The sequence below is a fragment of the Chionomys nivalis genome, chromosome 10 (assembly GCF_950005125.1).
Source record: "Chionomys nivalis chromosome 10, mChiNiv1.1, whole genome shotgun sequence".
NCBI classification, from domain to species: Eukaryota; Metazoa; Chordata; class Mammalia; order Rodentia; family Cricetidae; genus Chionomys; species Chionomys nivalis.
The window spans coordinates 28,433,881-28,459,201 of NC_080095.1; the positions used below are offsets into that span (position 1 = coordinate 28,433,881).

At 43.3% G+C, this 25,321-nt stretch overlaps 1 protein-coding gene across 2 annotated transcripts in view; it reads left to right on the plus strand.

The window, feature by feature from the left end:
* The window catches only part of Kcnk10 (potassium two pore domain channel subfamily K member 10), a 131,128-nt gene that overhangs the window by 58,218 nt on the left and 47,589 nt on the right, over positions 1 to 25,321 (plus strand). For both annotated transcript variants that reach the window (XM_057782469.1, XM_057782468.1), the window contains exons 3-4: positions 13,758 to 13,875; positions 22,024 to 22,184. In XM_057782469.1, coding sequence (XP_057638452.1) covers positions 13,758 to 13,875; positions 22,024 to 22,184 — 279 coding nt within the window. The remainder of the gene's footprint in view (positions 1 to 13,757; positions 13,876 to 22,023; positions 22,185 to 25,321) is intronic.

The window sequence follows — 25,321 nt, forward strand, 5'->3', positions numbered from 1 at the left end:
GCAGCATCGTGTAATGTAAAGGAGGGCAAAGAGTACGGGTGCTAGAGTCGGATGGCTTTGCCCTTTTACCCTCTGAACCTAAGCTCCTCCTTATTGTAAAGAGAGTAGTCATTAGTCCTCACTCGGATTCCAGAGAATACAGATGTGATCAGAGCTTGGTAGAGAACTGGTACAACCAGGAACTGCCGTCTCTTTCCCCGACCAACTCTCTGTCTAGTTTCTCCAGTGTGACTTGCAAAGAATGTAATGAAATAAGTAAATGCGACCATGCTCATACATTTCTTTGGCTGTGGAGTAAGGCACTTCCAAGTTACTTTTGAACTCAGTTTCCATGGGTTTGATACGACCGTCATTTGTTCTGAGAATTTCTTTATCCCCGACACTCTCCCTTGTCACAATCGCTTATCTCCCTGTTCCCAGAGCAATTGCATCAGGCACGTTTGCACTGACCAGTCTTGGTGAAAGCCATAAAGCATTCATCTTCTGAGGTTCACAAAGCATAAACTCGTGAGGAGGCTGCAGTGACTGACATGGGAAGGAAGGATGCTTCAGCTGTATGGACGGTGATTTGCTGCAGTTATCAGGCTTTGCGTTCTTGGGTGCTTTATGTCCTCAGTGGAACTCATGTGGTCACTTGGCAGCTGTTTCTTCTGATAGATACACACTCGGAAGGGAAGGCGTTTTAAAGGAGAAGGTTTTTGGCGGCATAACGTGCCCAACAGGGAGAACATTTTCCCCTCTCCCATTCTAAGTGCCTGGATGTAACAAGGATTTATTTTGCCCTTATTAGAAAACATTTCTTGGGTGTAGGTTGGTTCCATCCCAGCAAAATAAGTGTAAGTGGGCTGCCTCAGTGCCGGAACACTGACTTTCTTGACACCTCGCTGCTGCCTAAGATAGATTGCTTAGAACTCCCTTGACCTTAACACTGGCATCTTCTTTTGTGGCTGTCTTTTTGTCCTAAGAATCTCATAAGGTCCCTTTTCCTGACAGGCCTGGTCCAGACTGTGGTGGAGTATGGGACAGCGCTCACCTTACTCTTCCTTTCCCTCCATGGCTGGTCCAGTGACTCTCTGTTGGCAAACGGGAACTTTCTTATTGGACCTTACTTTATGATTTTTCTTTTTAAATTTTAGGTGGTTTGTGTTTGTGTGTATGTGAATACATGTGTGTATTTATGTGTGCATATACACATGTGTATATATACATGTGTGTTTATATACGTGTGTATATGTGTGTATATGCATGTGTATTTGTGTATGTATATGAGTGTGTATGCATGTGTATATATGCTTGTGTATATGTATATGAGTGTATGTATGCATGTGTGTATGTGTGTATGTATATGAGTGTGTGTATGCATGTGTGTAATTGTGTGTATTTGTATTTATATGCATGTGTATATATTTTTGAGTGTGTGTGTGTGGTGTGTGTGTATACTTGAGGGGAACAAAAGAATGCTTTAGATCCTCTGGACCTGGAGTTACATGAGGTTGTGAGTCTGTGTTTACTAGGTACCGAGCCTGGGTCCTCTGGAAGGCCAGCAGGTATTATCACCCACTGAGCCATGTATCCAGCCCATTCATGGTCTCTCATGTATTTTTAGCATTTCCAAATGGAGTCTCAGGTGCTTTACTCAGAACCTGGTCCTTGCGCAGTGTTTGATGAGTACCACTTGGCACTTTCCTTGAGTATTAGTGGTATGGTTGAGTGCTAGGGAGTTTCTATGTTACTGGCTCCATGTGGCTCTTTCTATGCCCATGTAGGTGGCCATCCTCACTGTCCTATTTTATAAAGGGCAAAGTTCTTGCGCCTCTGTAGTGGGAGGAGAAGAACAGGCAGGACTTGAATCTTGTCTTTGTAAACTTCAGAATCAGGCTCTTTTAATTAGTTCCCCACTTTGGTCAGACACAATGGGCCAGTAGAATATGTACAAGATCAAGAGAAACACTTCCCCATTAAGGGAAAATTCACTCTACTGGCTTGACAGGAGAGCTTTTATGTGAGTCTAGGTGCTTGCCTTTGGGCATGTACCTCTGTCTGTTTCCTCCCTCATTAACTTGTAATCTTCTTCACCACAATGTCTATGACAAGGTCCTGGGGCTGGACAGTTGGTCTCTGGTTAATTATCCTTCTTGAGCTTGATCCCACCGTGCTTTAGTCAGAGGACTGAATTTAAGATGTGGCAGCTGTATGAGGGAACTGGGTGTGAGCATTTTGATCACGGTGGCCAAGCTGCTATTGTAAAGATGAGAGGAGGAGGAGAGATGACAGAGCCGTCCCTTTAGAATCAAATGTGGGGCTCAGTCCTCTATGATTTTCTGAGGCTACGGGATTTGCCATCTTCTTCTGCTGACACCTTAACCATTTACTGATTCATTCATTCGGTGACCATGTTGCCAGTCACTGTGTGTCGGACATGATTCCAGATCCTGGGGATAATATGGTGACTCAGAGACCCATGGCGTCTTGGGCTTTGGGGTTTATAACCTACTGGGCCAGTTCTGTGTTTCTGGAGCAATTATTAACTTTTATTCACCTCTCTCAAAAGAGCCCTGGCTTTAAACATGTTATATTTGTAGATGAAGGGAGAGGCAAGCCTTATGAATATTAATTATCTTATAAATATTTGCAAGTAAAATCGGGGTGAAAGGGGAAACTAAAATCCTGGGGCACCCCTTGTTTCTCTCTCTCTCTCTCTCTCTCTCTCTCTCTCTCTCTCTATATATATATATATATATATATATATATGTATATATGTGTGTGTGTGTGTGTGTGTGTGTGTGTGTGTTACATGCCTGGCCAGAAAATTCTTTTTTAAAAATCTTATATTTTTGTTGTACTGGATGTTCTACCTAAGGCTTCAAAATAGACTAGGCAAGATGAGTCCTCAGTTCCAGAAAATTCTTTGGTTGCTATGAACTGCAAGTCCTTCATTTCTGGTTTAGTTGCCAATAGTGCATCTCCCAAAGATCTTTCTATCTTGCTTGCACTGCCGCCCCCTGAGCCTCCACGCGTTTAGGAATGAAACCATTGTAAGGTAGGCATGGTGTCTTAGTCAATGTTCTACTGCTGCGAAAAGACACCATGGCCATGGCAACTCTTATAAAGGAAATTGTTTAGTTGGGGCTGGCTTACAGTTCAGAAGTTTAGTCCATTAGCATCATGGTGGCCAGCATGGCTGTATGTAGACAGACATGGTGCTGGAGAGGTAGCTGAGAGCTCGGCATCCAGACTGGCAGGCAGCAGGCAGAGTGAGTCACTGAGTTTGACTTGGGCTTTTGAAACCTCAAAGGCCACCCCAGTGACACACTTCCTCCAATAAGGTCACACCTCCTAAGAGTGCCACTCCCTATGAACCTATAGAGGCCATTTTCTTTCAAACCACCACACATGGCTTCTGAGATAAGCATGCACCAGGCTGTGATTTCAGAGTCCCAAACAAGGTCATCTCTGTGTTTTCCCTAACCTAGGCTGCTCCTCATCCAGCCAGCCCAGACTGGTGACCTCTGACAGTGACAGCTGGGTTCTTAGTGCCCAGGGACATGGCTCTAAGGAATGATATAATTCTCCCTGGCTGGTGACTAGCAGTCAGAAGGGCTGCCCTTTCGTCAGCAGATCAGTCACATAGAAAATTGTCCAGTGTGTGCGGGATCAGGCCTGCAGCCCCTGGCCTGCTTGTGCAGGCCTCCACTTCATTATTGTTATTGCTCCCCATCCCCCCCCACCTTCTGGGGCTGTTGGTTCTGCCACTGTTTTGTGATCTCAAGCTTTTAAGCCAGATATTAAAGAGCTAATAGAAATTGGCATGGCCCTGGAAAGGAGCAAACAAAGATTCGGTGTTCCAAAAACAAAACCTCCCAGAAAAACAATACCAAAAACCCAGAAATAAATGCTAGCAAGTCTGCTTTTCTATGCAAATGTGCCTGTGTTGGCTTTTGTTAAAGGTGTTGCTGGATATATTGGGGAATGATGAATTTTTGATGGCGGTTTGTATAGTTATTCTTATTTTTTCTAATCTGTGTTCTTCATTTGGATAATTAATATTTGACTACTTGTCACGAAACAGATACCATGTTAGGCTTTAGCAGTTCTAAAAATATGAAGCAAACACTGCCTATCCTTCAAGAGCCTAGAGCAGAAATTGTATGGCTAGCTCATCTAGGCTTGGTGCTTGCTGCTCATTGCATTGGGAGTGCGCCCTATCTATCTACTCTCCCTGGGAATCCTCAGAGAGGTAAGCAACCAAGGGAAAGAGAAGCAGACAATGCGCTCAGGCTTTGGTCAGAGGAAGAACTGAGATGCAGACAAGACTGCGTGGCTCCAGAAACTTTGCTTTTTTAACCACAATGCTCTATTTCTGGGTTGAGGAGACTGACTTGGCTTGGATGGAGTCCAATGTGATTGGTTTAAATGATTAGGAAGCACTCAGGCTCCCATTCATGGAAAGGGAGTGTCTCCGACTTGACCTCCAGGACCCCTGTGATGGGGTCATGCACCCGTGAGTGGGGTAGACAATAATGACTGGTTGCTAGCCGGCTTCTGCAGGAATATGATTTTGTGTCTAAACATAGGTATTAGGACTAGGCCAGTACGTTCTGTCTGAAATTCAGAGTACAAGAACTATCATTAAGGGTAGATTTTTAGTCTGTGTTAAGAACATTTCTTTTTCTCCTAACAGAAATAGGAAGAAGAGGCAAAAGCTTGTGGGCTCAGGATGACCCCCAAGATTGACCTTAGGGTTCTTTAAAATGCAGCGATTGTGTCAGTTCTGAATTGTCTGTGTCATCCTGCACAGTGAAAGAGCAGTCGAAGGTTAGAAAAATGTTTAGAAATCCAATAGAAAGTTGCCTGTAGAAGACAGGAGAGGGCTAGCATTAACGACTTTAAGCCATTTGAGCCTTGCTCCTTATTAATTATCATACCTCCGAACAAATTCTGCTTTTTGTGGTCTCGTTTGAGAATATTCTCACTGAGAAGGATTCCACGTACTGTGCAGGGTTTTTTTTATGATAACCAAAGAGTATAGCATATTGCAAATGCTGGTTACTATCATTACTTTTAAGGGTATTCTAGAACTTTCTTTGGAGTGCCTCTGATTTTCACAACTTACTTATTTCCCCATAATCAGACTGTGCTTATCAGAGAGAAGCTGGGAGTATGCGTGGGCTCGTTCTTTTCTGGGCTGAGGTCAAGTTGACTCCATTGCTTGACAACAAGGGGTCAAGCAATGGAGTCAAGTACAGTGAAAGCAAGGGGACCCCTGGAGGCATAATTTTAATCATCTACTAAGTTCAGGTTCTCTCTAATACTCTCTGTTTGCTCACACCGCTTATGTAGACTAGTCAGTGATTTGATTATCTATTTATTTTATTCTAATTCTCCTAATTCCATGTTTTTTATTGAGTGTTGGTGGAGGGGGGCACATACGTCACTGTGCCTTTGTGGCTATCAGATTCAAGAGTCTCCTCTTTCTCACCATGTGGATCCCAGGGATCAGATTCAGACAGTCAGGTTTAGCAGCATGTGCCTCAATCTGCTGAGCCATCTTGCCAGACCATGGAGCATCCATCGGATATTCTCCTCAAGGACAGGGTAATTTTCAACATTACCTGGAAATGCTTTACTTGGTTTGTAGAGGCTAAGCCCAAACCAAGACGAAAGGGTAATGTTTAGTTTGTATGAGAGTTTATTGATCATATCAGTGTTGACACATATATTCTTGTTGTCTTAGTAGCCTTAGTGCTTTCACTGTGGTTTATTTTATTCTTCTGAACAATCAGGTGGGTGGAGAAATTTTGCTGTATCTTATGGCACAATTTAGAAAGAAGTTAAATAAGCTCCCCTAAATGTCATTGGTCCACTATGACAATATCTAGCTAAATTAGTCATTATATTCAGGCATTAATGAATTGAGTTTTAGAACCCGCTCCCCCTTGATCAAAGGATTTACTCGGGATCATGAGAAAGTCTAGGTTGTCTTAAGAAAGTAGGCTAGAGATGTCTGCTGGCCCATCCTGGCTTTCACTAATCCTATAAATAGATCCGCTGCTCATCTACCTTCTGCAGGTGGCTTTCGCTTTAGATTTATGGTCAGGATATAAAGTCCTCATGAAAGCTTGCTACCCGCCTCTCCTGGGATCCGAGGAAAGGCTAATATTTGCACATAACTGAATATTCAAAACAGCAGGAAAGAAACCCCACGGTGATAGTCACTATAGCCCCGGGTGCCTCTCCCTTTGTCTTTCTGAGAACATCTCAGGAAGATGGGGTGGGGTGGGGTGGGCTGTGAGGGCTTTGAGGTGGTGCAGTTAGGGTGGCCTCTGAATTGTGTCTGAATTGTGTCAAGTTGTCCCAGGCCAGCAGAGGTCTCAGCTCACGTTGACCCTCTGCCTGAGAGGTTTTTCTAGTTCTCTCACAAGCAGTTGAGATATCCCAGACCAGGTGTGTGACAGGTGTGGTGAGCGGAGTGATCTGAGATGGGGAGGGAAACAAAACAACGACAAAACAAAACACAGCGGCAACAAAGCACAACACAATGACAACAATGCAAAACAGAGCAAAACAAAACAGAAACACCTCAGGATGGACAGGTCCAACGTTCCAGAGTCTGGCTCAATGTTCTTCCTGGTGACGATTCTAACAGCATCACTGGCTAGATTTGCCATCCTCCAAATGTGAGCCGTGGCCCAGGTACCTCACTATTCTCAGTGTCACATGAGACCAATGATGACTGTTATCCACAGTCATTGTGTGGGCTGGGTTAATATGTGCACTCATTGGAACTTAAGGGATTCATTTCCATCATCATCGTCATCATTATGAGAGTTTGCTATCTGAACTGTTCCATACTTTTTTTCTTTTTTAAGTTTTTCAAGGCTGGGTTTCTCTGTGTATCCTTGGCTGTCCTGGAACTCATTATGCAGACCGGGCTGGTCTTGAACTCAGATCTCCTTGCCTCTGCCTCCTGAGTGCTGGGATTAAAGGTGTGCGCCACCACCACCAGGCTTTGTATCACACATTTTCAAAAAGCCTTGAAAACAACCTTGTAAGGGAGATAGCCTTTCCTCATTTTACAGATGAGAAAACAAGTTCAGAATCTGGGTGACTTGAACAATTCAAATATTTGTTGCTTTATTTATATTTGCAAGAGTCACATCCCTACCAGTCTCTACCTGTCTGTACCGAGGCGGGGACATCTCTGACCCTGGCAGCCTGCCTAGCTGAGCAGGGCTCCAGACTTCCTCTGGCTCTCAGTGTTGCTGTTTGATTTTCTGTTGCAGCTAAATTCACTTCCCCCAGCCCCAGCATACTCCTGGCTGAGTTTGTGAAATATTTATGTGTTGAGTACTTCTGAGGCAGGAGAAAGGAGGAAAGAGGTTTGCAAACAAATTAATATCATTTTTCTGCTTCTCACCTAAGGCTCTTCCTCTATCGTTAAAGGAGGGAGGGCGGGTTACCACCCCACTGTTGGAGTTTTGAACCACTGAGGGTGTTTTAAAAGGGCTGTAACACAGGCGGTTTGCTGTGCCTTTCTTACTGGGCTTGGGGCTTTCCTTCTCTGTCCATTCATAGCTGAGTGCATGCCCACTTTTAGTATGCATATGAAGCCACTTCCCATACTCACACACCCACGCCACCTCACCTCCCTGACCAAATATCCAATTCATCAGTTCCTTTGGTGACAGTGCCCTACAGGGATGAAGAACCTTGGGGACCCAGAGCTGTGAGTGTACCCTCAGATATGGTCTTTTCTTTTTGTCCTGTGGTGTAAATTATTAGCAAAATGACTGTGGCCGGGGTTACACTTGAGCTGTGTTTCTAGTTTAATTTTTAACAGATGCAGTCTTTGTTCTGGAAATGTCGTGGTTAGGACAATAAATCCAACGGTTACCCTAGCTATCTGTGCCCATGCGTGTGGCACAAATCTGTTGATTTCTTCAGCTAATCTGAGACAAGCAGGTGATTACGGCCCTTGGGTTGTTTGTCTTCATGGTGCTTCCTAAGAAGAGAAAGAAACAGATGATCTCACCAAACACACAGATCATAGAAGAAAAGCCCCAGACAGTTATGGATCCCCTGTGGGCCATCATTTATCCCTGGGCAGCGCTAACGCTCATGATGACATCTTGTGTTGTATGGAAGTGTGATTTACACAGCCCAGCATCCCCACAGAGGAGCCTGGCTAGGGGTCCTGCAAGGAGGAGTCGCCTCTCCCTCCCCTGTTCACCTCACAGCAGGCTCTTTCTGGAAGGCTGTAGCTTCTCTCTTATACTTTCCGTGTGGTCTTGATGCATGGTGCTGGAATACAGCGGTGTGGGGAGGAAGAGAGATACAGATTTTTTTTAGATGATGCCCTCCTCCAAGTCAGTTCCCTTTCTTGTTTTTGTCTGCTCCCTCCTTTTTTATTCTTTTTTTTATAAGATGATTTCACATGGCCATGCGTGTATTTGTGGGGTGGTGGTTGTTATTTAATGGCCATCTCATATGCTAAGAAAAGTTTGTGTGCTTATGTCCCTTACCTTAGCTTGTTCATTCATTTCAACACTTGCTGTAGTGAGCCCTCTTGAGTCGCTTGCTAGGCAGCTGGGTTGTTGCTAGAATTCCAACTCAGGGGCCAAACAGGAACGTCAACAAAGAGTGGAATTAGAATACAAAGTAATGTCTTCTTATATGTAGTCTCTCTCTTTCTCTCTCCCTCCCCATCCATCCATCCATCCATCCATCCATCCATCCATCCATCCATCCATCCATCCAGCTGTCTATCTATTTATGAGCCATCTATCAATAGCATACCTGTCGCCTACCCATTTCCTATGATCTATCTATCTCTCATTTCTCAGTACCTCATTTCCCAACCATCTATCATCTATCCATCCCTTACCATCTGTTACTCTAAGACCTCTTGGACTTGATTGTGGTTGAATTTGTAGGTGAACAGAACATGCCCACTAAGTCAGGGGTTGTGACCCAAATTGATGTAAATATTGGTTGAATTTTCACCACATACAACTTTATTTATTTTTTTTGGAGGTTCTGGAGTTGAATATAGCTAAAGCCTTAAACAGTGAGACAAGTGCTTTACCTCTGAGCTGTCGCCCCAGCCCCATGTAACGTCTTTTAAACTCAATGTACACAGTACAGTTGTGTCATTGCGCAAATGTTCACGATCTGGACTTTCTTATCTCCCTCCCCCCTTTTTGTCTTGAGACAGTGTCACGAAGCCCAGGTTAGCCTAGAACTCTATGTGTAGCCTTACACTCCTGTTCTTTCTGACTCGGTTTCCTATGTTTTGGTATTAAAGATGCATCCTTCCACACCCAGCTTTAGCTTGACTTTTGTGGTATGAATACAAAGATAATAAAAGCATTAAAAATTCATTTAATTATACAATGTTTACTTGAGCTCAGACCATTAAAATCACTGGATAGTACTTTAAAAATTAATAAAGTTAACTTTAAATAAAATTAATTTTAAATACAAATTAATTTTAAAACCATAGACTCATTTAGAATTATTGCTATTTAGTTAAAAACAATGTCTCTATTATATATAGTTTAAAAATGATAGTTAAATTTTAAGTAGTTTCACTATAAGTAAATGATAATATTTTGGGGGTATAAGTATGTTTACTGTATTTGAACATTACACAAAGTATAGTATATACTAAAGCCTTACATGGTACCTCAGAAATGCAGTATTTTTTATCAGCTACACTTTAAAGAGTTGATCCTCCAAATTCAAGTGGTAACAGTTTTAACCAGGTTTACTGGTCATTTTAATCTTATTTATTATTTTTGTTTTGCTTTGTTTTGGTTTTTCAAGGCAGGGCTTCTCTATGTAGCCATGGATGTTCTAGACCTCTCTTTGCTGACAAGGCTGGCCTCAAACTCATAGAGTTCCACCTGCCTTTGCCTCTTGGGTTCTGGAATTAAAGATGTGTGCCACCACCGCCCACCCAGTCATTTTAATTTTACATAGAATCGAGTATCTAAAAACCTTACCAAGAGTTGGGGGGTTCACTGGAAAGTATATTTTCACCTTCTTTCTATTTCCAAGTCTTGCTCCTAGTGGTTTTTGACTAGAATATCAATGGGCCCAAAGCAACCCTTTTATACAATTTCCTTAGAACGGCTTCCCTGGGCATTCGGGTACATTGCCCACTTTATATATGATTTAGGGGAAAGAAGGACATTTACTTGACAGATAGGAAACTATCAGATGGAGGTGCTCCTAGCAAGTACCCAGCTACTGACCGCTGTGAGGTCCCTCCTGCCTACATGCTAGGACAATGGCCATGCTTGATCTTCGTGTGGTCATGAGGTTGGAAGAGGAGTGAATTCTGGGTATCGTGTGTAGAGAATTGAGCCAAACCATCCTCTTTGGGCTAGACAGGGTTTGGGTCAAGGCTTCTCTCCTTTCTGGCTTTGCGACCCTAGATGTATTAGCTGACTTTCTCTGCTTCCCGGCTTTGCAATCTGTGATGTATTAGTTGACTTTCCCACGCCTGCTGCAGCATTGCTGAAGTGGGAATGAAACCACCCTATTGGGATTTGGGGAGAAAGTAAACTTGGTGGTACTTCTTGTGTGCCTGGCTCAATGCCAGTGCTTGAAGAGTGTTAGTTTCCTTCCCTTTCAGTTGATAAACGCTTCTTTTGAAGGTTGCATGCAAAAACATTAAATATCCATTAACTGCATTATTCAAAAAAAGTGAATCTTGAAAAGGCATCTTACTTCAGATCTTTCAATGCAGCAATAATCACTTCCATTTGTCTTTCTTGCAAATCTGTATTTTATGTGTGGCACTCGGCTTATTTATGATGTTTGTGGGAAATTCTCAGCACTGCGAGACTCGGATGAACATAAACCCTCTTTCAGGTTTTATGGAAATGTTAAGTATTGGTGGTGTGATTTGAAGCCCGAGTGACTGAGGCCTAGAACTGTCTGGAGGTATCACCTGTGAGTGGCGTCTTCAGAGGTGGATAGGTAGTGAGGATGGATCTAAGAGTCGGTTAAGACTGACCTGGTTGGATAGCTCTCATACAGCACGAGGAAAGTGAGGTTTTAGCACTGAGAAGAACTCCCTCACCTATCTTCCTCAAAAACAGAGTAGAGGCTGGGAGATGGCTTAGTTGACAGAGAGCCTGAGATGTGAGTATGAGGACCACAGCATCCACATAGCGACCAGGTGGGATGGCTTGCATGTGCAATATCTGTATTGAGGAAGGGGAGACAGATGGATCCCAGAGCTTACTGACCAGCTGGTCTAGACAGTTGGTGACCTCCAGGCTCTGTGAGAGATCTCATTTCTAAGAGAAGCTGGTGAGCGATAGCGGATGACACTCAACGGTGACCTCTGGCTGCCACACATACGTGCACACCCATGTGTACGTGTACCAGTGCTCAGTAGATCAGAATGCAGCGCCGGGTTAATAAGTAGTCCTGTTGCCCAGTGCTGATTCAAGCCATTGACAGAAACATCTGTGCACAGCCCATGCAGCTGCTGCTAAATTCTGGGGTGCCTGCGTTTATGTCAGAAACCATCGCTAGCTCTACCCTTCATAATGCTTCATATCCTTAGGGGCAAGGAGGACTAAAGACTTAGAGACTGTCTTTACCCTGTCACCTAGCCAGTCGTATTTGCATGCAAAATCTATTCGACAGCTTGTTTTCATACCGCCTCTGAAGTAGCAAAGGTATTTTTGCATATTTAAGCAGTTATTTATAAAAGGACAGAAAGAAAAAAAATAAACAACAGAAACTCTATGTAACCCGCCAAGGCTAAATAAAATATTCATCGTGTGGTGATTTATAGAACAGGTCACTTATCCCTGTCCTAGAAAGCTTGACTGATCTCATCAAACATTCATACTGAAGAGAATAAGGACTTTCCAGTTGTCCTCCAATGTGTGACAACCACTATGAGTCTGAGCCAAGCTTAATGGGCACTGTTGAGGACACAGAAATGTGTCTCATTATTTATGCCTTACCCTCTCTACACTGGGCAGTTCCAACTTCGCCCAGAATGTGGAGTCTCAATCTCTCTAAGCAGCTCATGCCTCCGTCACCTCCTCCTGGAAGCTCCTAGGTGGAAGGCTTCTTGTTACAGTTCACAGTTGTGGACTGCAGGTGCCTGGGATGCATGATATCTACTCCTTTGCAGCCAACCTGAAACAGGACGGCAGGGCCAGCCCAGGAAGGGCCCCTGAGAGGATTTATCTTCCTCTGCTCATGCTAAAGCCGGGGATGAATTTTAGGGTTATGTTGAATTGGTGCACAAGCATAAACTCGGGAAGGGCGCAGTTGTGGAGCTTTAATATGTAGATTGAGGCACTGGGGAGAAGCAGGACCCGAATTAGACCTGGGTGGTGGGCATAGTTTGTGGCAGAGTGTAATCAAAGACACGACGGAGTGAGGGAGCAGCACCCCATGGACTGGGGACAGTTCCATTGCGGGTGGATGAGGCTGGGTCATCACTGTAGAGGAGGTAGTGGCCATACTGAGACAGAGTATGGGATTCCAGTGGTCACTAAGGAGTCGGTTCAGGCTGATTAATAAAACGAGAACAGGACTGGTGAGGGGGTTCCTGGGGTAATAGGGGCTTCCTGCCAATCCTGATCATCTGTGTTCTTTCAGAAGAACCTGTAAGCTGGAAGGAGAGACCTGACTCCCTCAGGCTGTTCTCTGCACTCCATCTGTGCCCTGTGGTGCCTGCACACCCCTTCTCCCCCAAATACAATTTCAATTTCAATAGTGTAATACAATATAGGTGAGGGTGAGCACCACAATGACACCTAGGGAACTGATGCTACAGCCATGTACTGCATAGCAGTGCAGTCAAAAATGGGCCACGAACATGATGGTGGTCCTAGGAAACTTATTGATATCATAGTAATTTTTGTTTGTGTTGGTCCACTTTATGATGTTTATACATTGAACAGCCATGTTCCTGAATCACACGGCTGTCTATGGTAAATCCTAACAAAGACAGTCATGGGCTGAGAATATTAAAGGGGCCACCTCATTAAATCCTTATATATAGCTATGTTACTGGGTGATGGTGGTGCACACCTTTAATCCCAGCACGCGAGGGGCAGAGGCAGGCTGATCTCTGTGAGTTCGAGGCCAACCTAGTCTACAAGAGCTAGTTCCAGGACAGGCTCCAAGGCTATGGAGAACCCCCACCCCCCAAAAAAAACCCCAAAATAAAAATTCCTTATAGCAAGGGAAGATCTCACCTTCAGTTTACAAGCAAATTAATTTGGCTTTGAGAGGTTGAGGTAAAGTATCTAAGATTCTGGTATTAATAAGAGGCAGAACCAAGCTGATCTAACCTGGTGCCTGAGTTTTAAACTCCTCTGCTATTGGAAGAAACTCAGTGGAAAACACTTTAACAATACAAAAAAAGGGTGAGTGAAAAAGAAACCTATAGCCTGCCTTTCCAGGTATGACCACCTTGGGTGAACGCTCTGCTAGATATCTATCTGGACACACAGCAGTGTGTGTGCATTTCATATCATTGAGGCCACCTATGCCTGTAAATCTTATTTAAACTTATGTAAAGTTTTATGTAAGTACTCTAAATCTTAGACGTTTCTCCCGCTTAAAAGTCATCTTCTGATTTTCACGGCTGTATGGTATGCCACTCGAAGCCTGTCCGTTTTTCCGCTGCACCGGCAGTGTCTAGCTCCTCGCGGGTTCTTGAGCAGTACGGCAACTTCTCAGATGCTTACGTGTGCTTTCCCCTCTCTTTGCAGCACGCGCTCGATGCTGACAACGCAGGAGTCAGCCCAGTAGGGGACTCTTCCAACAGCAGCAGCCACTGGGACCTCGGCAGTGCCTTTTTCTTCGCTGGAACAGTCATCACGACCATAGGTATCCAACCATTTACCAAGATCTTTTCCTCTGCAGACCCTTCTGAGCGATGGGCAGACAGAATTCGTCTTCTTAAACGGTAGTACCAGATTCTCCCTACTTGGTCCAGTGAACACAGCTGTTGGGGCTGCTTTCAGTAAGAAAACCAGAGCAGGGTGGAGGTTTCCGAGTGAAGAGCATTTCAACGGAAGGAACCTAATGCCAAGGCAACGGGAGAAGGCGCAGCCTGACCAGTTGAACTCAGATTGCTCTGTTGTGCTCAGATTCCATTGTAAAGATGGTACTTCTTGGTAGAATTCATACAGCGGGATGAAAACATTCTACAAAGTTGGGTATGGGGAAACAAAACACCCTTTCTCCCTCTTCAGTTTTTTTATTGTTCCGGAGAAAATAACTTCCATCTTTTTGTCTGATGGTTTCAGTGCCTACCTCTGGGGTCTTATATATCAAACTGGTACTGCTACTTCTAGAATTTTCAGTTTTAGGGATTGTTTTTGAGCTTCCCACTGTGCAAGCGGAAGCGTTGGTCTCCTTCCTTCCCGGTTCACCTCCTTGTTTCTGTCTTCCTAGGATAGTTTGACTACATAAAAACCTGGGTATTTGCCTGGAGCAGACCCTTGCACATGCTCTAGCAACTTACCCTCATATAAACCATCATTACTGCCTTTCTGCAACAGTGTCAGTCTTATTTTTATGAACCTTTTGTTTTCTGATACTCAGGTACTGTGAATTTTGTCTTAGCAGTTATTTTATAATAGTATATAATAACCTTGATTAGCCAGTATGCACAGATCCTGATTATGAGTAGTGACATTTCCCTTTCCCATCTTTCTCCACCACACAATTTTAGCTGACACCATCTGTTCAGTGTTTGCCTTAATACGATTAGTTGGCTTCTAGCATGTGATTTGTCAGCTTTAAGTGATATGTGCATAGACATGGGGCAGAGGAATTGTCTTCTGCAATCAGGATCTCAAGACAAGTCCATTTGGCAAGCTACTTGCAATGGAAGAAGCCATGTGGTGCTTTTGGATGGTTTAATTTGAATTCAAAGGTTTCAGATCCAGGGATATTGATGGTATAATTCTTAGAATGAGGCCAAAGGGCTGAAAATCCACAAGGCCAGTGGTATAAATCCTGTTGACTACAGGTCAGAGAGGTTGGAATTCTGATGTCAAAGAGTAGGAGAAGCAAAAATGTTTCTGAGTTGTACATGCTTATGTGAGAGAGACAGGCAGAGAGAGATATAGATAGATAGATAGATAGATAGATAGATAGATAGATAGATAGATAGATGATAGACATCTTTTCTATGGCTTCCCCTTTTAGTTCTATAATGCCCTCAGCCAATGATCCTGCCCACACTGAGGATGGATCTTCCACACTTAGTCCATCAACTCACATGACAATGCCCTGTGGAAACATCTAGAAACATTTTTTTTTTTTTTTTTGGTTTTTCGAGACAGGGTTTCTCTGTAGCTTTGGAGCCTGTCCTGGAACTCGCTTTGTAGACCAGGCTGGCCTCGAACTCACAGAGATCCACCTGCCTCTGCCTCCCGAGTGCTGGGATTAAAGGCGTGTGCCACCACCGCCCGGCATCTAGAAACATTTTTACAGACACATCCGTAATAATGCTTTTCTGAGTAGTCATAATCCAGTCAAGTAAACTAAAATTAACCACCAACTCTCTAATCTAATTAGATGACAAGCTATTTTACATCTGCAGTTCTTAAACTCATTAACATCAACTGTTGTCAGAGGTCCAAGTGTCCATTACACATGTAGGTCTGCACCTAGAAGCCTTTATGACCTCCAAATCAGGTTAGGCCATTGGAGTTCACAGACTCCCTACACCCAACAGAGAAAGCGTGTGGCCTGGATCCTCATGTGCTATGAACTTTAGCCAATCCAAGGACACTGTAGTCATCCATCATAGAAGAATGACGTCATGTTAGAATGTGTTTGGCAGTCTGGTTATGAGAATGAAGAAAGGCATCATGCCTTTTAAGAGGATTTGTAAAAGAATTAAATTTGAGAAAGTCTTGGCCATTTCAAAAGGTACACTTTGGAAAATGCTCTCAAGTGCCGGTATTGGATGCATGAGATTTTAGGGGATATTACATATGATAGGTTGAAAAACCCTATTCATTTCCTGTATGAAATTGCTAAATCAGAGTTTTATCTGAGATATTGACAGGATCCATGGTGGACTCTGAAGTATCGGTATGACTTTCAGAAAAGCACTAATGGTATTTATTGACACTCACTTAGTGTTCTGACCACCCATCACTCATAAATTTTTTAAATTCATCTTTGTCCTAACAACAGTATCTACAATCTTCCCTTTCCACTCATGAGCCCTAGCTCTGGAGACGAATGACAATATCTATGTAAAGCAATTCAGTCTGTGGCCAGAATAGCCAGTTCAAAGATGGCCAACGAGAACTTCTGGGGATTTTGCTTGAACTTTAGAGGAAATGGCTTCCTTACTTCCTCCCTGGTGGCAAACCCAGAGAAGGAAGAGCCAAGCCCCTGCACCTCACTGTCCTCCCTTGGCAGGTTGCTCTGTCTAAACTTGAGCTAACCCTGCTGGGGTAAGGAAAGGGCTAGAGGTAAGTGGATCCTGCTCACGGCCTGTGAGCTCTGAATGGAGCTACTGGCGAAAGTACTAAGAAACATTAAATTTTCTATTTTTCCAGAGTCAGAGGGATTTCCCTTTGTTTAGGTTTAAGCTAGTCTACATTGGATTTTCTATAATCTAGACATTTCTAACCAATGTACACAGACAGAAGAGAGTTCATAGAGGGTCCATAAGTATCTTTTGACCCCATGACCAGTGACTGATTCTTCTGGCTACTGTAGCTGCCATCCTTGGGCCGAGCTGCCCTGTTAGATGAGCCCCTGGGTTCATGTGTCCTCATCTTGGCTATTTGAGAGGTTGCTACCTCTGCGGAAAGAGGCTGGCCACTGTGTCTAAGCAGTTGTATATAGGATCACTCCCGTATTCCAAATCACAAAGATGCTGGCTACCAGCAGGCAACCACTACAAAGCAAGGATGAAAACAAAACCAAACAAAAATATAACCCACCACTCGAAGATTACAGCAGGCTGGGTCCTTGTTCTACACAACTTTTCCCTTTCTTTCTCTTAACTAAGACATAATGAATTCTAAGTTGAGTACTATTTAGCTGAGTAAACTTTAATTCCATAGTGTCATAACAAAGCCAGACAGCTAGATCACTTAAAATGAAATGGCTTGATGCAATGTAAGTAAGAATGAGGTAAGAAAACAAACTGCCAAAAAAAGCCAAGTACTTATGGTAAGTTCGTTTCAAGACTTGCAAAGAGGTTTGCAAGTAATCTCAGGGCTGGTCATTCTTCAGCTGCTTCTGAGAAGTTGCCCACTCTCCCAGAGTCGGGCAAGAGGAGCAGTTATCCCAGGAAGCTTTATCTCATTAACCGGCAGTTCATATCCTGGTCTGCTGGCTCCAGATCATAGAGTTTGCAAGCTAATACTGTTCACGCTTCCCTTATTAGCAATGTTAGAGCTCTGGAGTTCGCTGCAAAGCCCGTCTTCGATGGCCCCCTTGGGCTCACTGTCCATACTGTAGTCACATGTTGTGGAGGGATTAAGATGTTTCTACTTTTGTGACCCTCTTAACACCACAGTGCAAACCTTTATGCAGGAAGTAGGTTGTTTCCTTGGGAAAGGCCCAAAGAAGGGAAAAGTCCTTTGCTCTGTCAAAGGGCACAGAACTTTGCAGGCCTTTCCTCATGACTCTATTGAGCAGCATGAGGTTACGTATGTACGAAAGGCCTTTTCTGAAAAGTGACCCTATTACTCAGTATCAATATACTTCTCAAAAGAGCCTTTTGCGTGCTGATATATAGAGATTATGCTTGTATCATTAGCCCTCTGTATCTGTGTTTTCATATCATAGAGTCCACCAATTATGGACTGAAAATATTCAAATGAAAAAATGTATGCACACTGTACTGTTTTTCCATCTCATCATCCCTTCAACAATACAGTCTAACAGCAATTTACATAACATTTACATTGCATTAGCTATTGTAAGTAGTTTAGATTATATGGGAGGAAGTGTTTAGGTTTATATGCAAATATGGTGTTTATTTAAGAGAATAGGATATCCTTGAACTCTGTTATCTGCAGGGGCTCCTGGAACTGGTCTCCTCTGGGCATCTGGGAATAGTCATTCAGCAAAGTAAATACATTTAGGAACCCGTCCAAACCAGAAAAAAGACTGATCTGGATCAAAGGTGCCTTGCAACTATTTATTTCTTCATATCTGATTCTGATATGAGAAGCCCCTCTTGCCTTTGATTATTGCCTCTGCTGGTAGACCCACAGCAACTAGCTTTTGTAAGCTGGAGGGATGATGTTCGCTCTTGTGTGTGGATGCTTTCCCATGGACCATCATTTCCAGAAAGGCAGGAAAGATCACATTATTACTAATGGTAAGAATCAGACCTGGAAAAATTAATTGACTTACCCATTAGGTCACAGTTAATAAGCAGTGGAGTCTTCTGTCATTCACCTAGTGTCACCTGCCAGGACTAGCAGGGCTTGGTACAGAATGGAAACACATGTTTCATTATTGAAAAGTAATTAAGAATATCAACATGGTAGTGTCAGAACATTTAAACAAACACAGGACTATGGAAGGTCTCTTAGGGTTTATAGCTGTCAGGGAAATAATACGGGCAAGAGAAGAATGAATCTCAGTTCAATCTGATTTAGGTAGCTGTTGCTAGTCCAAGACTTCAAGAGTCTGATGCCAGATCATTTACTTTAGCCGTATTTAAGCACAGAACAATTTTGGAAAGATGTTTTATGATAACAATTAACTCAGTCCCAAGTAAGTAATAAATTTAAGATGTGTTTACCTTGAGATTCTTTGCAAAGTAGATGTTGCTTTTTTTTCTCAAAGACAAGTTCTGTTGATTCTGATATAGTGCCCAAGATTTAAGGTCTAGGAAGAAGAACTGAGGTAAACATAATGCCCATGGGTGTCAGGATTGGCCTGACCCTAAGATAACATAGAAGTCACCTAGCTGTAAAGTTCAAGTGACACCACTCCTAAGGATGAGTTTTGTGGAATGGAAGTCATGTTCAAGATTTAAGTTTGGAATAAGTAAAGTATAAATTGTAGGAAATAAGGTCAGAGCCTGGCTCATCAGACAACCAAGAATCACCAGGTTGTCAACTCCAACCATTCCCAGCATTCTAGGAGGAACAGCTATATACCTCATTCTACTGAAGAGATGTTATGTGTTTAGCTTTTCCTAATTTCCCTGGTGCTTATCCCTGTGCAAAAAGACTCTTTTGCCCTCAACACAGGACCTTTCTGAGTGTGAGGTCCTGTTTGACTTGCACAGCTCCTGCATACAATAGAACATCCATGCAGGTGTGGACAGGTGGCTTCCACAGTCATGGTGTGGCAAAGATCTAATCTGGGCACCTAAGAAGCATGTGGAAAGTTCTTTGTGTCTCAGGATCACGACTTTAAACAGTAGCTTTTTCTTTAAGGACTTTGAGATGCTTTCTACTCAGGGGTGATCAGAACCAAGACCCATCTGGTCCTCTGCTACAACAGCCTCGTTGCTTCTCAGTGTTCCTGTTCAGCTGGACATCCTTTGCTTAGAGTCAGAAGTCTGGTTGGTAGAGGGACTTCCAGACTGCCTTTGCTCTCCCTATGTCTGCTTCCAGTGTGCCAATTTAGTTTTTTTTGAGCAGCAGGTGAACTGCTCTATTTCTCAGCCTCAATGGTATTTTGCTGCCTAAGAAGCACCGCATTTACCACCCAGCCGGCATGATCATGGATTCTCTTAAGTCATTGAGCTAATGCAGCTTAAGGTACAAACACACACACACACACACACACACACACATTGTGTCAACTGTATACATTAATACAGACATACATACATACATGCATGCATACATATTTGAATTTTGCCTTATTAACACCCTTACTAAAGAACTTCAATTTTATTTTACTCTGCTATTCTAATCTGCGAAATATTGGCTACCACCAAATACTCTTCTGGTTCACATTTTCCTTGAATGTTTTCAATACCCTAAGTCTTGGAGAGATTCCATTGGACAGTGGGGTGTTATGAGGTGGATATGAAACCTCTTTGCTTTTCGCTGGTGCTTCTAGGGTGATGCCTGCATCGTCTGTGAGCACACTGAGGACATGTGTAGAGACTGTCTGGATGAGGAAATGCACACTCAGCAGGGTCAGGGCTTCAGTTTGCCTACGTCTGCAATATCTTTCTGAGACGGGCTAAAAGAAAACCCGTATTCCCCGAAATGAGGCTGTCGCGAGACAGCCAAGCTAAAATTGTTAGTGTCTCTACAAGTTTCTAGAATGTTTCCAAGGCTCACCTCCAGCCCCTATGATGGGAGGCTGCAGGGGCACGCTCGCTCTCTTTCTAACAGGATAAGTCCGTGAAAATCAGACTAATCTAGGTGAGTATGCTTGGCAAGATCGTTTGTGTAAGCTCCTAAAAGCATTAGAGAAGACGACCCAGGAGCTTTGTTGCACATTTAAATCAACATGATAGTGAGCAAAAGAAAATAAGATTAGGAAGTCTTGCCTGTACACTCATCTAAGAAATGGAAAGGGAAATTTAAATAAGTTGTGGCAAGAGGTTTGAATGATTCTGAACAGAAAATTGTTAAGGAAAATAGCCACGTGACTCATCCCAAGCAGAGTCTAACAGCGAGCTCTGCAGGCCCATGGGAGCATGAATGACGGACAACCAAGAACGTGTTTTCTTTTCTGGTCATGCTGAGAACTTTGTTCTTTTCTGCTATGTTCTCTAATGTGTCCCATGGACCAATACCTCATCCATTGCATGGATTCAAAACCAGGCCCCACTTAAACTGTCTGAATTGGGGAGAACGTTAATTGGCTCTTTTAAGTGTGTAATGCTAACTGTCAAGAAAATGAATATCAATTACATCTTATGTAAATTGTACTAATATTATAAGCCCCATTTGTATGGAATAAGGCTGTCTTAGTTAGGGTTTCTATTGCTGTAAAGAGACACTAGGGCCACAACAACTCTTACAAAGGATAACATCTAATTGGGGCTGGCTTACAGTTTCAGAGGTTTAGTCCATTATCATCATAGCAGGAAGCATGACCTGCAGGCAGCCGGTGCTGGAGAAGGAGCTGAGAGTTCTATATCTGGATCCTCAGGCAGCAGGAAGAGACTTACCACAATGAGCCTAGCTTAACTGAGACCTTACAGTCTCTTCCCAGTGACACGCTTCCTCTGACAAGGCCTCACCTCTTAATAGTGCCACTCCCTATGAGCGTACAGGGGTTATTTTCTTCCAAAGCGCTATAAAGTCTAATACTCATGATACTTGAATTACTTACATAATGGCAATCCTCTTAAGAATGCAGATGTTCATATTTTCAAATAACTATACTCTGTGAAATTCATTTTAATTGGCCTGACTATAGATGGAATCTTTCATGTTCAAACATCGATTCTATCCACAAACATTTATTTGGCTCTGATTGTTCTGACTGCAGGGTAGTGGGTGGAGATACAAGAGCTGGGGATTATGTGCCATTTCTAGTAAAGAGAATTGGGCACAGCTAGACTTCACTGTCAATGGGGGAAAGAGACACAGAGCCTTTGCTTACTCATCAGGTTTCCTGGGCTAGGGAAAAGCAAGCCTTTTGTCCCATCTGAGTTTGTAGTAGGCCCTATTTCTTCTTTAATGTTCAACACCTATTGCTTTACGGGAGCAGATGTTGAACACAGTGAGACCAGGCAAAGGGGATGTCTGTGGGATGATACTATAAGAAGGGGCTTTTGTCTACAGAGGCAAAGGTGGAACTTTTTGTGTCCATGATGTGTGATATTTCTTAAGAGAAAAGTATCACTTTCCATAGAAATGCAATTCAGGCTGACCACACATTTCTTAAGTATATTAAGTTCTCAGAAACATGGAGACTATTTATATAGCAAGAAGCGAGGGGCACCGCTTTGGAATGTAAAGGGCTTTGGAGAACATGATTTCTAGGATTCTTTGGTCAATGCTCTACTTTCTCTGCCACCTCATTGCTTTCCCTCTTTTTCTCTCCACTCTTTCTCCCCAGGGTATGGGAACATTGCTCCAAGCACTGAAGGAGGCAAAATCTTTTGTATTTTATATGCCATCTTTGGGATTCCGCTCTTTGGTTTCTTATTGGCTGGAATTGGAGATCAACTTGGAACCATCTTTGGCAAAAGCATTGCAAGAGTGGAAAAGGTTTTCCGAGTGAGTACTGCACCAATTTAAACCCTTGTTACCGGATTCCTTGGCTTTGGCCTAATACAGTTTAGAAGCAGCAGCAAGGGCTCTGTCCAAATGAAAGAGCTGGATGCTACGACCGCATTTTATCTTTTGGCCAATGGTAGAAAGAGGACTGTAGCTAAATGTCTTTTTCTGGAATAACTTCCTGCCTTGTGGTGGGTGGTATAAGTACTTGTGGTGGTGAGTACAAAATCGAAGAAGGTTAAGTGTGGGCTACCAACACAGATATCCCCAACAGAGGTGAGGCATACTCAACGCCTTAGTCTGTTTAAGTTGCTCTAATGAAAAGCCCGAGGCTGGAAGGCACATAAACATCAGAAACTTACTTCCCACAGGTTGGAGAGTGGATGTATAAGATTAGGTTCAGGTGCCTGGTGAGAGGCTGCGTTCCCTTTTCAAGGTGCAATTGTCACTGTGACCTCTAGAGAGAAGGGTGCTAAGGCCCCATGTGGTGGATGTGTGGAAAGGAAGAAGGGTTTGACACTGGAGGATGACTCTTTTGTAAGGGCTATTACGTCATTGGTGGAGGAGCCCTTTGAAGGCCTCGCCTTTAAAGATCACATTAGCCTCCAACAATGGGTTATGTTTACATATGCATGTGTATGTGTGTGTGCACAACAAATACTTAACAAATGAAATAGATGGAAGATGGTTTCTTTACTGTTTTTAAAACAATGTAGAGAAATACAAACCCATTGTTTAATTGTTAGAATCCCTACACTTGTTTTATTCCTGCAGGGTCTCCAGGGCATTCTGGATTCTGAACTTCTCTGTCCTCTGCTCTGTGCTTCATGTCTCTTGCTTCATGGCTCCTCCTTGTTCTGCCTCTCAGTGCTGAACATTCCCTCAACAACAGGACACCAGTTCTCTCCTTTATGCTGAGGCGTGGAGCATTGCTATTATCTTAGTACCTATTTTCCTCTTCAGGACATTGACTTGAGGAGTTTATTTGCTAATGGTGATAAGTTTGACCTCTGTAGCAGGCATGTACGATAGATGTGAGGGGTCTAAGGCTGCCAATGCCCTTTAACTCATCCCTGGTCATTTGATTTCATCAAACTTGTGGTTAGCTTAGCCATTTCTGTGCTCTTAATTTTGATGTCATTCTGTCCTTCATCAGATGCATAGCTGGGTCATAGTCACATTCAAAAACTCAACAGTCCTGTGAAGTTGCTTCCATTTCTTCATCAGCAAAAGGCGACAGAGCCCAGAACAACTTTAGAAAGCTTTGGTGATGGCTAAATGGAATAAGGGGTTGTCAGCAACTTGGCCTAGGACCAGAAACAGAGCTCAGAGCTGCTGTCCCTTCTGAGAGGAGAGCTCACTGGCAGGCTAGCCACTCACTCAGATTTGTGTATATGTGAATTTTTCTGGAATGTCCCACAGCCTTTGCTCCCTGGGTGCTGGCTGAATAGCCAGCCTCATTAGAATGTGCACCTGTCTCCTCAGCGGTCACCATGGAAACCATGGTGCTCAGTTTCTCAAATGTTTAGGTCTTCTTAACTCCAGACACAGCGACTTTGTCTACAAAGGGCTGTTTTGAACTCTTCGGAGGTGATTCTTAGCCATCGGCACAGCCCTTTGAGTTAGGGAAAAAGGGATGCGGTGGCTGAACACTCAGAAGAAACAGGAATGTTCTTAGAGCATTCCCATGGAGAAATGATGGATTTGGCATTTTCCCTTTTTGTTGTGGCTTCTCTTGGTTTCAGTTTCCTTGACCAGAGAAGAAAGGGTTAGATTGTAGCTTTTAAATCTCCCTGAGCAGATTTAGTTATTGTATTCTACACGAGGCGAGAGATTGCAATCATTTTACTGCTTGCAGACCAAAGTGGGAGTACACTCTCCTGTATGCAGTCTAGACTACCAGTGGGAGCATGCTATTCTCTTTTGAGTTGTTTCCAGAACGCCCTTCAGTAGACTCTGGGGTCAAGCCTGAGCCTTTCCACATTTCACTTTTATGCTGATAGCCCATTCAGGTTCTTGCAGCACTTGCAAAGACAGGAAGTTATTCAGGAAGGTGAGCAGACATGTCTTACATGGTCAGGGTATCAACAAGGCCAAAGTCAAGGTGTTGGGCCAGATGAAGCTCCAGGTTTGAGAGAGAATCTGCTTCCAAGTGCATTCATATTCGGAAAACGGTAATTACTTCATTACTTTTCCTTGGGTGGGTACTCTTTCTATTCAACTTAGATGGAGAAAGTAATTTCAAACCAAAGCAATAATTCCATCTAAGCCTAGCTGAGTTTGGGGTTGCTTGCAGGAGCGTGCACGAAGGGTTACTTACAGAAGCGTGAGTGACTCAGGCAGCTGCATTACTAAAACCTCTAAGGGTGATAACTTACAAAAGTTGCACAGTGGAGCTCCCTGTGCAGTTTGTGGGTAGCTAGACTACCAAGTCTCCTTCTCAGGAGTTGCTTACTGATTATTAAACCTCAGCAGGGTCCTCACGAATACTGGGAATTTCATGAGTTGCGATCCTCTCTGCGTCCCCCACAAGGCAATGTTTCCATCTGGAGGAAATAGATACAAACATGGTTCTTTGTGGTTGTAGGACAGAAAACCGTTTCCTTTATGGCTTATAAAGTAGGAGCCTTTAGGTTTTTTTTTTTTTTTGTGTGTGTGTGTGTTTGTGTGTGTGTGTGTGTGTGTGCTGTGAAGAGGCACCATGACCACAGCAACTCTTATAAAGAAAACATTTAATTGGGGTGGGTTAATTACAATTTCAGAGGTTCAGTCCATTATCATCATGGCAGGGAGCATGGCAGCGTGCAGGCATATGTGGTGTTGGTTACATCTTGATATGCAGGCCACAAGAAGTCTACTGAGATGCTCAGCTGTATCCTCAAAGCCTGCTCCCACAGTGACACACTTCCTCTAAGAAGACCATTCCCACTCCAAGAAAGCCACACCCCTAGTAGTGCCACTCCCTATGAGATTATGAGGGCCAATTACATTCAAACTACCACATCTTACTCCCTGGCCCCCATAAATTTGTAATGATATCATCATGCAAAATACATTTAGTCCTTTTTCAAAAGTCCCCTTAGTCTATCACATTCTCAACAAATTTTAAAAGTACAAAGTTCAAAGTCTTTTCTGAG